Here is a 13,052-nt window from a genome sequence, read left to right on the forward strand (position 1 = left end):
TTTGCTCAATGGGATTCTCCCAAAGATTTGCATCTAATTTTTTAGGTGAGAAGGTGAGATTTAAGGAGCAGTGTATGAGAGGCATGTTAGTGGTACCTCTCTCTGACCTTGGTGTGATGTGTGCCAGTAATGTATTATGTTGAAATACACCTGAAAGGAATAATGCCTGCACTATACAAATGATAAGTGGAACAGAGAAAAGGTAAGTCCTGACAAGTCTGAGATATTTTGGCATCTTTTCCTGTCAGCAAACCTTGAAGCTCAGCTTTTTGCAGAACCCAGGCAAGGGTGCACTTGAGAAGCTCTATCACCACAGCATCCCAAAGAATTTTTTAACTGGGGAAAATAGGATAATTTTCCCACTGTTGTCTTAACCAGGAGAGGTAGTGGTGTTTCTTTATACTGATTTGCTCCAGCAGGTGTTTACTGTTGTCTCCTTCACTTTGGCCAGTGACCGCAGGTGATGAGAGGGAATTAATAGTGCCTGCTGCCCACAGCTACCCCAGTAGCCATGGTCCACTAAGTTTGTAAGGACAATTCTGGGTTTTTTTTGTGATAGCTGCTTGCTCAGGGTCATAGCAATGCAGTTATTTTTTCTGTTAGGGGAGCATGTAAGTGCCCACATTACATTTCTAGGTTTGAAAAGAGCTTTGATGCATTATTTTTCCTGATCTGGCATTATTCTTCATTGTTAGAAAGATGTCATAACAATTATTTCCAAATGTCATTGAAAAAAAGACTTGTTTCAATGTTTGATTTATTTTCTAGGTCTCTTTAAAGGCTATTCGATATGAAGTATCGCCTGACCGGGAATATGCACTTTTTGCTTTTAATGTTGAACCAGTAAGTAAACAGATTTGATTTCAATATACACATCCACTGGCAAGTTTTTGTGGGTTTTTTTTTTTTTCTTCCTTCAATTTCTGTGCTAGTAAGATGATATTTTAAATTAATTGCTTCCTATGTAACAAAGTAAAAAACCCCCTCACTTAGATATTCTGAGCGTATGTCATACTGCCATCTAGTAGAGGAGAATGGTATAAATTACACCGTAGAGGAAACACTGTCATTGCCAGTCTGGGAGGGGGATTGTAAATTAATGTCTTTGCTAAAAGGAGTTCTGTTTCTCTTCTGTGATATTTTTTTCCATTGTGCCTTTTTAGTCACACTATAAATTTCTTCCCCAGAACAAAAAACAACTGTCACCATTCCCACAGCTGAAACAATACATTAATTATAGTGTCACCATTCCCAGTGCTGCAGTTAGGGTTGAGCTATCACTTTCATTATAAATCCATTTCTTCAGAGGTTTAGGTATAAATCATTTGTAAGAAATCACCATTGGGTTACTACTAAGATTTAAATTAGGGCTAATTTTCTACCAAAGTTCAAAAGAGAAAAATGTAATGACAATTTTTTAAATGATGACTAAAGAATCAAATGCATGGGAAGCAGTTCTTTGGCATGAAGAATTTTTATTTTCTTTTTAAATTTTGCTGGTATAAGACCTGGTATGTTTGAATGATAGCTATGTTGTACTACTTGGATAAACTATAAGCCCTATATGTATTGTTTCCATCATCTAGAATTGCACCACTTCCTCAAAAAGAAAATAATTCATTCACCAGTAACTGTATTTTTTTCTTCCATAAAATAACTCAAGTTTCAGCTGCTAACAAAGGAAATTTGTTGGTCCTTTAGGCTGTAGAAGGTTGTGGCTCTGTTGCTCATCTGATTTCTTTGCTGTCATCTTTGGAGTTATTCCTCATTCACAGTGCTATAAAAGTCAGGAGAACCATGCCTGGTGTTAGAAAAAGTTCAAATAAAACTGTTTCAGAAACTTTAGGGATAATTCATAATAACTTCTTCCTGGGAAAACATTGCTGGTGCGATTTCACTTCCCCGAAGCTTAGCAGAGCTCTGAGCAGAGATGGATGTGGAACCATTAAATTAAATCTAAATACGGGGTAGACAGCCTAATGGCCCTTAAGCAAGCAAAACCGTTGCCTGAAAGCCCCCCTGCCTTGTGTGCCAGAGGTGTTTTGTAAAATTCAGTTCTTTTAGTGGAGATTGGCCTTTGGCTGTGAATGCCCTGTGCTAACACTGCTCAGATGCATTGTGCAAGCAGGAAGAGCCCTAAGGGGAAAGGGTTCCTCAGTTCCTCTAAGAACGAGAGAAAAATGTCCATAATGACAAAAAAATATAAGAAAAAATAAAAGTCATTCCTTAAAAGCATTACTAAGAAATTCACTTTTTATTCTCAACCTTTATCCACTGAAAGAACTGCATACTCAGAAGATCTGCAAGATGGAAAGTTACACAGGCTTTTGCAGCCCAGACTGTGTTCAGCCTGCAGAGGACCGTTTTATGTAGGCAGTAAAGGAGAAGGAGGTGGATGGGGATAGAAAGGCTAGGCTGGACATGTTCCCTCTGCATCCTCCTCTGTATGTCAGTGTTTCCAGGTCTCTGGATTTGAGGTATGGGCAAAACTCTGATTTGTGGTACTTAAAGTGCCTGGCTGAAGAAGAAAGAGCAGCACACAGCTAGGTGCTTACTTCCTCACACCACGTCTTCTTCCAGAACGGAAAACCCAGGGTGGCAAGCTGAAAACATGACCCTTGGGAAGATTTCAGGATTTGAAATATATTCAGTATAAGAGACCACTGCAACTTGTGCGAGTATTCGTATATGAGTTTATGATGTCATGAGTTTCTGAAATAGTGTTCTGAAGAAAAAAAAAAAAAAGAACAAAAACCAGAACAAGCCCCCCTCCTTTTTCCTTTAAGATCCATGCTTATGAAGAATACAAAAATATTTTAAATAGGAAACATACTAATAGAGGGGTAGTAAAAATTTCTTCTTGAATATTGCATCCTTAAGCCATGATGGGTGGCTCTGTGTATTAAAGTTGCAATAGCTGTTAAATTACTAATTCAGGTTTCTTCTCACTTGGTATGCAGACTGTGGCTACAAATAATTGCATGTTTGTTAGCTTTCCACATTTTCTGCATTTCAAACTGTATTCTTGGACAAAATTCAAATTCTGCTGTTTTCTGCAACACAAGAAATTGATTAGCAAAGCCTTGGGCAGTTTGCCCTTGTTGCAAAGTCAAAAGGAAATTTCAGGTCATGTATTGGCAAAAGACATTTGTTTAAAGTTTAAGTCTACAAATACTTTCAGAAAGGAGACTTCTTGAAATTACTGTGTACTTATTTTATAGGTGTCAGAAACTGTTGCTTTATTTTTTTTTTCTTTTGAAAGTGTGATGTGCTGCCTTTTAATTGTGAGTATAGATGTTTTCATCTTTTTTTTACACAATACCATTGTGCTGCATTTATATATGTGTACAATATCTTAATATACATAACATGAATTAATCATTTATGTGAATTCTACTATTAATAGATTCAGCCCCTATTTTTAATACCAGCTAGCAATAAACATCAAGATAGAAAAGCATAGTGTGTCACTCCAATGAAGTGAAATACTTTTTTTTTTTTTAATGCCACAAAATCTTTTCCTGCCAGTAATGGTTCCATCCAAGTCTGTTTTTCTTTATTTGCACAGAAGCTATTCTGCTCAGTGTTGGTCTGGGTAATGGCACTGACATCCACATTAGAATAACATGGCCCTGAACTGGCAGGCACCTCTTTTGCAAAGATATTGAGGCAACTGATACGTGTTTTCCTGTTGTATCACTTCATCATCTTAGAGGATGCTGAATTAAAGCATGTTCCTTAAAACATATTTTTCCCAGCAAGCTTTGCAGGCTGTTGTGAGACTGGCATGGGTACATTGTGGCTAGTCAGGCTGTCAGATTTAATTGTAAATGCTTTTTTGGAGTGCTTGTATTTACAGAAGTTTAATCTTTCAGGCAGCAATATTCTAGGTAAGCCTTGTGCTAATAGGGAGCTTTTCTAACCTCAAACACAGAGATTTGTTCTTTTTCTGGAAAGGTCATAGGGAAGATGCCAGGCTTCTTTGTCTTTAAAATACTCTTGCAAATTTTTTGGTTGTTTGTTTGAGTTTTATTTCTTTACACTAAAGAAATGTCCAACCTGGAGCTGAAACCACAAGGTGAAGTTTTGAGAAAGCATTGGGGAATAAATACAACCATAGAAAAACTTTGATTTCAAATCATCCTTCACAAGTGTGTGGGGCTCTGGCTATAGAGGTCAATAACCCCAAAACACACAGGCACATGGAAATTTAGCTGCGGCATCTCAGCAGACAAGTTGCAGAGGGTCAAGTCTCTCTCTGCTGGTGTCAGGTCAAAGCCACTTTTGCCCAGGACATGGCTCCACACAAATTGCTGGGGGGGCTCCATGTCTCTGGGGAGACACAAATCTTTATGGTGTTTAGGCTGGAATCCCATTTATGGATCTCTGAAGTTCCAGAAAGGAGCTCCTAAACAGACAAGTGACAAACTGCCTCTTGAAGTCAGTAGCATTGCTGTGACTGGGAGAATGATGGTGTAAGAGTAATGATAACCAAACTGCGTCGGCTTGCATAGCTTTCTGTCATAGTCAGAGTTAACCAGTGGAGTTTGTATAATGGTGATAAAAGGAATAGAGGAATGTAAATGAGAAGAAAAGTTATTTTCTCAAGTGATGTGGTGAGACATTGAATAGAGAATATTTAATTGCCTTTATTATGAATAACTGTAGTAATGCAAGAGAGGAAATAAAGTGGTTAAGAATTTTTTTAAAGCTGTTTGTTCTTTGCTTCCAATTTACCAGTCCATTACTATGTTTGAGCTAGTTAAGAGCCATTACACACAGGAAATTCTGGCTGATTAATACAGACCAAACTGCTAAGTCTTCTGAACAACAGTTAGGGCTTGGAGACTTTTATAGCTGATACAAAAGATGCTATTGACTCTTTTAGTAGCTGAAAGAATGCATTTTTATAATGCTGAAAGTTGCAAAGAATTAATCATCATTTTAATTAGAATAGGCTAAGTTAGGGTTGGGTTTTTTTACTTGGATTAGTTTGTGTGGTGAGTTCCATATTTCTTTTCTCCCTGCATGTTGCTGTAGATCTCACGGGAGTGCTGGGACCAAAGAGCTTGGAGAGACATAGTCCAAACCCTGGACTTCGTATTTAGAAGATGAAAGAAGTAAAAAAACATTATTTATAGAAAACAGCAAATTATTATTGTTGCTGTTACTTTTTTCTACTATTTGTCCAAGTCCAGTTGGTATGTGGAATTAACAGGGTTTGTGCTTATGACTCTAATTACAACCTCATCCTGCTTAATTAGTTGTGTAAGAATTAAAATACTATAATGCTCGTTATTTTCCAAAACATTAATGAGTATAAATATTAATGAATCCTCATAACATCCTTTTCAGTTGAGAACTATTATGATAAATATGCCTCTGGAAATTAGACACTGTCAGAGCTATCATCAGTAATACTGCTAATCTTGTAGCTATGATATTTATTACTTAATTGAAATGGATTTGCCAGTGGTAGATATGGGTTTGCATAAACTTGTTTTCTTACTGTGGCAATAAATATATTTCAAATTTACTTTTTTCTCATTCCTAGCCAATGTTGTTCAGGAACAATAAAAATGTGTAGTGATTACACTCTGTAAAATGAACACAGTTAGAACATAAAATAATGCTAGCTGGCGTAGCGATGTGTTTACTTTTTGGTGTTTGTTGTAAATCAGTAGAATTTCTGAGTGGAGCATTTGAAGCAAAAAGCTTATGTTTATAACTTTCTTATCTTTTTTATCATATGAATGCAGTTTTGAATCTTTGCTTCTCATAAACCAGGGCTCCTCTATTGTAAAGCTGCGCAATATAAGCATAGTTGACTATTATCAAAGGCTAAACCAGTTTTCAAGCCTAAAGCACTGTAAATTTGTTTACTTATGAGAATTAATTACGTGTTATTAGGGTAAATAACCATAGTTTCACTTCCTACATAAAAATACGGAAAAAAGTCAGTCCCAGTGGAGTTTATATTGGAGTTTATATTTTAACTCTATAGTATTTATATATGGACTTAAAAATACTTTTCTGTTATTACATTTCTCTATGTATCTTCAAGCAAACTATCTTCTCTTATGTCTGTTCATCGGGGGACTTGTTCAGTGCTTCTGTTATGAGCAGAAGTCAAATTGTTAATGCACTAGTAGAACCACATAGACCAGTCACTCATCAGATCTAATGATTTGCTAAATTTGGGGTCTTTTTTATGAAAACAACAACTTCAGTTGCTTTCCATACAATATAGTTCAGCTGAGTTTTAGTATTTCAGTGAAATGCTTTCAGCTTCTGAAAGTTGCAGCCATTTTTATGAGTCTGTCTGTACGGGGTTTTAGCGAGGTGACTTTGGAACGACAGGAATGAAAGTAGGGTCTGCCTTCTTTCTCCTTCTTACATATTCTCATGTCCTGCTTTCAGTCATATTATTTCAACAGCCAGGATCAGTAGAGTAAATATCTTTTTTAATAATGTGCTTCTTATCCTATTTGTAGTGATAAGGAGAACAGAAGTGCTCCAGCTACATTTACATAACAAAAGCTAAGACTTTTGTGTCCAGAAGTATTATATTAACAAGAAAGTACTGAGAACATAGGGGAGGTTAATTTCTGAGTGATAGTTTACTTTGGATTTGAAGCTGAAGCAGCAGCTATTATTTCACAAAATTTAGAGACAATCATTTATTTTAAAAGGAGAGGGTTGTAGGGCTTTTTAATTATGAATCTGGTCTAGTTAAAATACCCTTTGTGAAAGACTGACTATCTTTTCTAATCTCAAAACCATCGTGAATAAATTCCCTAATCTGCTGTTTTCAGTGCAGGCTGAACAGCAAGACAGACAAAAGAGGATTTTCAAAGGCATCAGAGTACGTTGATCCAAAAACATTTCTACATTTCCGTTTGCTCTTCTGTCAGACCTGGAGGTGGCCATCTCACCCAGGACATCAGCACTTTGTGGTCACCTTGCATTAAATAATCCAGAGCTGCTAATAAATGCTGTCTGAGCAACTGGGACATTTTCCTACTGGTGAATCTCATTTCAGGCAGAAGTAGCAATATCCTTGTCAGACGTACCAATATGCTGAGGTTTTCTGACATGTGTTGGTATCAGTAATTGGTTCAGCCCAATTAATATGTGATATCTGCAGCAGCACAGAGAGAGAGGGAAGCTTGCCACACAACTCTTGGGGGATTTATGAGTTTTCAAAACTCTATTACAGCATTGTGCAAACACTGTTTTCTCAGGTGTCCTCAGTTGTGCCTTTGGTAGCAGAGCTCTGTCAGTGCAAAGCTTTTCTGCTGCCCATGCTTACAAAAATCAAAATTCTTGCTATGGGAGGGGGGAAACCCATTTTAATCGAGTAAACATGTTATCAGGTGGTGGGAATATTTGTTCTGACTGCTCAGCAGTCATCACTCTGTCCAATTTCTGTCACATTGTCTGTTTAGAATAGGAATTTCTAGACACAAGCACAGGATGGTGGAGCAATAGTTAGTGACAAGTTTAATCCTAGAGCTGCCTTTTGAAGGAGGAACTACAGAAACTAATTTCATATTGGTAACTTTCAGGACCAATTTTGGACTAACACTGGCAAAGAAAAGAGGTTAAACCTATTCTTTATTTTCTTTGTTTTGGAGAACCCTCATGGTTCATTTAAAATCTCTATAAACCTCTATCAGAAAATGTGTTCTTTTATGTAGCCTGAATGGCTCTTTGCTCTTAGCAGCATTCTTCTGCTTTGGCACAGCTCAGTTTAATTGCAGAAAAATTTCCAGCTTAAACAGGGAGTTAGGGTGGGTTTAGGCACTCAAATGCATGGACTGCAACAGCATTTTGGTAGCTAAATTCCTTGGGCCATGGGGCAGGGGGTTTCTAGTTCAAATTAAGTGTCTGTCATAGTAATTCTGAAAAAAAAAAAAAAAGTGGAGTGAAATGACATATCCCAAATCTGCATACTTTTCCTTTATTTTCCAGTCTTAATAAGGGGAATTAATAGGCACTGAATCTCAGCAAAGAGGAATGGGTAGGTGGAGCCCTCTTGTGCCTATTACCCATGGAAAATATATTTTCACCCTTTAAAGGCTAGTGTCCTGGGTTCCGCAGTAGCAGTCATTTTTCTCCTTCTTAGTAGCTGGTGCAGTGCTGTGGTTTTGACTTTCAGCCTGGGAACAGCACTGATAACACCGATGTTTTTAGTTACTGCTCAGTAATGTTTACTCTGACCAAGGACTTCGTGAGCCTCATGCTCTGCCAGGGAGGAGGGGAAGGCGGGAGGAAGCAGAGACAGGACACCTGACCCAAACCAGCCAAAGAGGTATTCCATACCACAGCACGTCATGCCCAGTATATAAACTGGGGGCAGTTACCTGGAAGGGTTAGATCACTGCTCAGTTGGGTTAGGTATTAGTTGGTGGGTGGTGAGCAGTTGTATTCTCTTCCCTTGTTATTTCCCTTATCATTATTATTATTGGTGGTAGCAGCAGTGGTTTGTGTTATACCTTAGTTACTGGGCTGTTCTTATCTCAACCCGTGGGAGTTGCATTCTTTTGATTCTTCTCCCCATCCTTCCGGGAGCAGGGGGAAGAAGACAGAGAGTGAGTGAGCGGCTGCATGGTTCTGGGTTGCTGGCTGGGCTTAAACCACAATAGGCAAGGAAAGCATGCTCACCCCAGCATCATCCTTAGCAGGTACCCTAGGAGTTGGATCATCTCAACTCTGAAGGAACTGCTGGAGATCCTCTTTTTATCAGGTCACCATTGTTACTTGTGGCCTGCAGTTCTTTCCTGGTGGAAACATAAAATAAAACCACATTGGGATCCCAATTTTTAAGCTCTGTTGCTCCCTATTACTGGGGGATGTATTCAGCAGGAAGTTTGAGCATCTGAAATGATGATCTAGATGCATTCATAAAACACGATATGATATGTTTGACTGAACTGGAAAGTGAGGCTCTGCCCAACTGGTCTTCCTGCATCCCCACGTTCCAGTTTTGCTAGTGCATGCTCCCTCATGCGTTAGCAATGGTTTTAATAAAACTGCACCGAATCTCAATTTCTTACAGAGTCTCCATTCCAGGGAGTGTTGTTTAGTGTGATTCTTTCAACAAAACTTCATGAAACAGAGAGCAGTAAAAAAAGAGACTTCAGCTTCTGTGCCACCCCTGAGCTTTAACTATTTTCTCTTAAAAACAAAGGATTAAACTCTTTCTGTTCTAATAACGTAGATAAATGGAGTTAGGACTAAACTTTAAGTGTCCTGATTTGAACTGGGAGACTTCAACTCAAACTGCACAGACATGACTGAGTGCAAAATAATATTTTGAGCTAAGTTGGACAGTCTTTCTCATGTAGCAGAGGTCAACAAACTGTATCCTACGTTTATTCACAGGCACAGATATACATCAGTAAACTGAAAAGCAAATCCACAGTTCCAGGGAAGACCAGAGTAATATCAAAAGTCAGAAATAATTAACCTGTCATGCAAGAGTACATAGGTGTATTATGTGTCGGCATCAGCTATCAGCAGTCTTCCTCTGTAAATGTTTTCTTTAGCAAATGAGATTTTCATCAAACACAGAAGGGAAAATAAAAAGACTCAAGGCAAAACACTGAGATACAAAAATAACCAATTGATCTTTGCATGGATAAGATTAGGTTTTTCATTCGGCTTCCTTTTCTGAGTGTACAGATGAGCTAACTTGAACAGACAGACTGGTAGAGGTGAATGTTCTAACAAAATTCACAAAATATCTTAAAAATAACCTGTAATTTATTTTTTAATACAGCATAGGTAATATAATTGTAAAGGTCTCCTAGATAGTCAAAATCAGACAGCCAACAGTAAAATCACTGCAGTTTTCTTCTTTGCACTCATATGAGAATCTATGTAGTGAAACAGGGGAACTTTCTGTGCATTAAGAGGAATGAAATAAATGTAACTACTGGGGAAAGAAACCCCAACACTTAAAGAACTAGTGCCCTTGGTACATACAGAGGGTTCAGAATTACATTAAAGGTGAATTCCTGTCTTTAGCATAATTTTGCTTAAATTTTTAGTGACCAAAAAAAATCCCATTTTGTTTTTTTTATCGAAAATGTGGATTGTGATAAGTACAGATAGTTGTTTTAGAATGTTAAGGAAAGAAATGCAGTAAGACTAGGATGCCAAATGGGGAAAAAAACCCTGTTATTTAATAGTCATTAGAAAGTAAGATCAGAAAGAATTTAATTTTGATGTCTATTCAGGAACATAGGAAGCAGTCCCAGACTCCAGGAGTTTATAATCTAATTCTTCTGATTTTCAGTCTCATTTATTTATTTTTAATCACTGAAATAGGAAAAAAAAAATAGATACATTTAGTGCCCTCTTCTCAAAAATGAGATCTTGCTATGTTACTATTCAGAGCACCCCAGTGAAATTCTTACACTCAGAAATGCAAATGTTCTCTTTAGCTGAGTTATGTTCCTAAATCCAAGGAGTATGTGGCTCTGTTTATCCTGAACAAATGCCTTTTATCTTCTTAACTGCCTGCAGAACTCTGTTTTTATCAGGGCTATGTTAAAACCAACAATTAATGTTCCTTCTTGGGCAGCTAATGACCCAGATTTCAAAATGGAATCTTCTATTCTCTTTTCTTCTATTCTTTGCCCATAAAAAGCTTTTTCTTGAAAAGAGAAAAAAATCATGGGGCTTTAGTCAGGTCTTTAAAAGCACAAGTCCTATGTGGAAGCGTACCTGTACAGGGGTGCTGTTGATTTTGGTGCTGTAAAGGGTTGTGGAGCAGGCAAAGAACCTGCTATGTACTTCTTCCTGTCCCATTTGCTCTCTTCCCACGTTCTGAAGATATGTCCGTCATCACCACAGTCCATTTCTCCCTTGGAAGGTGTCCACAGCATCACAGATATGACACACAAAATGTCCTGCTGTCTCGTATATGATTTCAGTTTATTTTTCCTTATGTCAGAAAATAGAAATGCTACTTCCAGTGAATTAGATCTACATGTACATTGAGATACAGCTCAGAATCTTCTGATCTCATATGGAACTGGAAAATAAATCTTTCCCTGAACAGAGAGAGCATTTTTTACTAAGTCCCTGGCATGTATCTGAATACTTTCATTCTCCTTTCACGTCCACTTCAGTGCTCTTAAACTGCTGCTCTCTAATGCTCTTTGAAGGTCTCATCTTTCTTGTCTTGTATTCCTTTCTCTGAGCCTTCAAAGAGCACCCTGATCTTATGACCATCGTAAAATATTTCAATGACAGGGCTACCTTCTTTGTAGCATTCACCTTTTCAACTGCTGTAGTAGAAAAAGCAATTTTTATATGCTAAGAGTAAATTTTAATAGAAAGAGCACATGCTGTGGTTCTGTAGTTGCTAATTTCTGCCACTAAAGTGAATTATTTAAAAGTGAATAAATTAATTAGATGGACTAAGCATTCAGCCCATTTTCATGGCTAGGTTCTCACATAATTGCTACAAAGCTGCACTATTTGCATTGTAAACTTCATAAAAAAGAGGTTTTTAAAATATTTCCACATTCAGTCTGTTCAGCTCAAGATTATTTTTTTTCATTTAAAGAAGTCATTATCTAATGTTTCATTCAAAGCATAATTAAGCATTGATTTCTCATGCTGTCCTTCAGTACTCAGGCTTGTAACTCCAGCAAAGGTGAGCATCAGTCAAGTTAATGTAGATGTGAACAATGTAAACTCCCTATCCCCATTAGCTACCCAGGGCTGCCTTTATAGGCAGTGTACACCAGGGTGTAAATCTAAGGCCAAAATAGACACCAAAGACTGTTCAGTAGAATCATACCCCAAACAGGCTTTTGGCACCATTGTGGGTCAAGAGGGTTTGGCTACATGAGGTTGTAGGTGAAAAAAAGGGTAAATGCCATTAAAGAATGACTGGAGAGGTCAATGGCAGGGACATCACTCAAAATAAACAGCTGCAAAGAGAGTGGCTCCAAGCTGTGAGAACCTGGGAAATTATTTTGGGGAAGGATTACTATAAATAAGATAACTCTAGTCTTCTTTCTGAATCAGCTTTGGGTTATGCCTGAGAGGGTTGGGATTGTTCAGCCTGGAAAAAAGGAGACTCAGGGGAGACATTATAACAGCCTTCCAGTATGTAAAGGGGCCTACAAGAAATCTGGAGAAGGACGTGTTACAAGGGCATATAGGGGTATGACAGGGGGTTTTAAACTGAAACAAATGGTTTTAAACTTAAAGAGGGGAGATTTAGATTAGATATTAGGAAGAAATTATTTACTATGAGGGTGGTGAGGCAGTTCAACAGACTGTTCAGAGAAACTGTGTCTGCCTTGGACTGTTCAAGGTGAGATTGGATAGGGCTTTGAGCAACCTGGTCTAGTGGAAGGTGTCCCTGCCCATGGTGGGAGGTTGGAACTGGATGATCTTTAAGGTCCCTTCCAACTCTAATCATTCTATGATTCTACGATATGGTTTGAACCAGGATAGAGAATAAGTGGACTTTCAGTCTGACATAATACAGATGTTATTATGGCCACAGATACTATGAGAGAATCACAGTTGAGGGAGGTGGGGGTGGGTGTATGTATGCGTGTGAATGAAGGTTTTCTGTGTTTCCTGGGTTTGGTCTAATTGTTGTCTCCTTCTAAAAATATCATTTGGTCCCATGCTACTTTTGTACTCTTACTAGGTAATAATGTTTATCTTTTACTTCTTTTCCTTTGATATATAGTTTGGTATGTTAGAATCACAACATTAACTGTGTACTAGATAATTTCATTCTCATTTCCAAGTTTCTGAACAGGACTATAAAACGGGCAAGTGCAGCACTTGGAGAATTTCCATCCAGTCTTGCACTATGCCTGATGCAGAGTGGGTCAGAGTTTATACCTTGCGATGTGAATACCGATAACATTTTAAAAACAAGATCAACAACAGAATGAGCTCATTATTCACAACACACACTCTTAATCCTCAGTAAACTGAGTATAGATGTGTCTCAATAACCTGAGCAACAGCAAGTCCACAAAGGCTGTTGCAAAAGTCCTAGTGAGTGC

General features: G+C 37.9%; 1 protein-coding gene across 7 annotated transcripts in view; it reads left to right on the plus strand.

The window, feature by feature from the left end:
• The window catches only part of DPP6 (dipeptidyl peptidase like 6), a 559,516-nt gene that overhangs the window by 414,726 nt on the left and 131,738 nt on the right, over window positions 1–13,052 (plus strand). For 6 of the 7 annotated variants that reach the window (XR_009724854.1, XM_061349178.1, XM_061349196.1 and 3 more), the window contains exon 5: window positions 769–843. Coding sequence is in view for 6 of the 7 variants with exons in the window: in XM_061349178.1 (XP_061205162.1) it covers window positions 769–843 (75 nt within the window). In the remaining variant the exon portion in view is untranslated. Of the gene's footprint in view, window positions 1–768; window positions 844–5,040; window positions 5,536–13,052 lie in introns of those variants that run through there. The other variant, XM_061349213.1, reaches the window with a different exon arrangement.

The sequence above is a fragment of the Neopsephotus bourkii genome, unplaced genomic scaffold (genome assembly GCF_033783945.1).
Source record: "Neopsephotus bourkii isolate Nb327-2 ecotype Australia unplaced genomic scaffold, CSIRO-AGI_Nbou_v1 NB_53, whole genome shotgun sequence".
NCBI lineage: Eukaryota > Metazoa > Chordata > Aves > Psittaciformes > Psittacidae > Neopsephotus > Neopsephotus bourkii.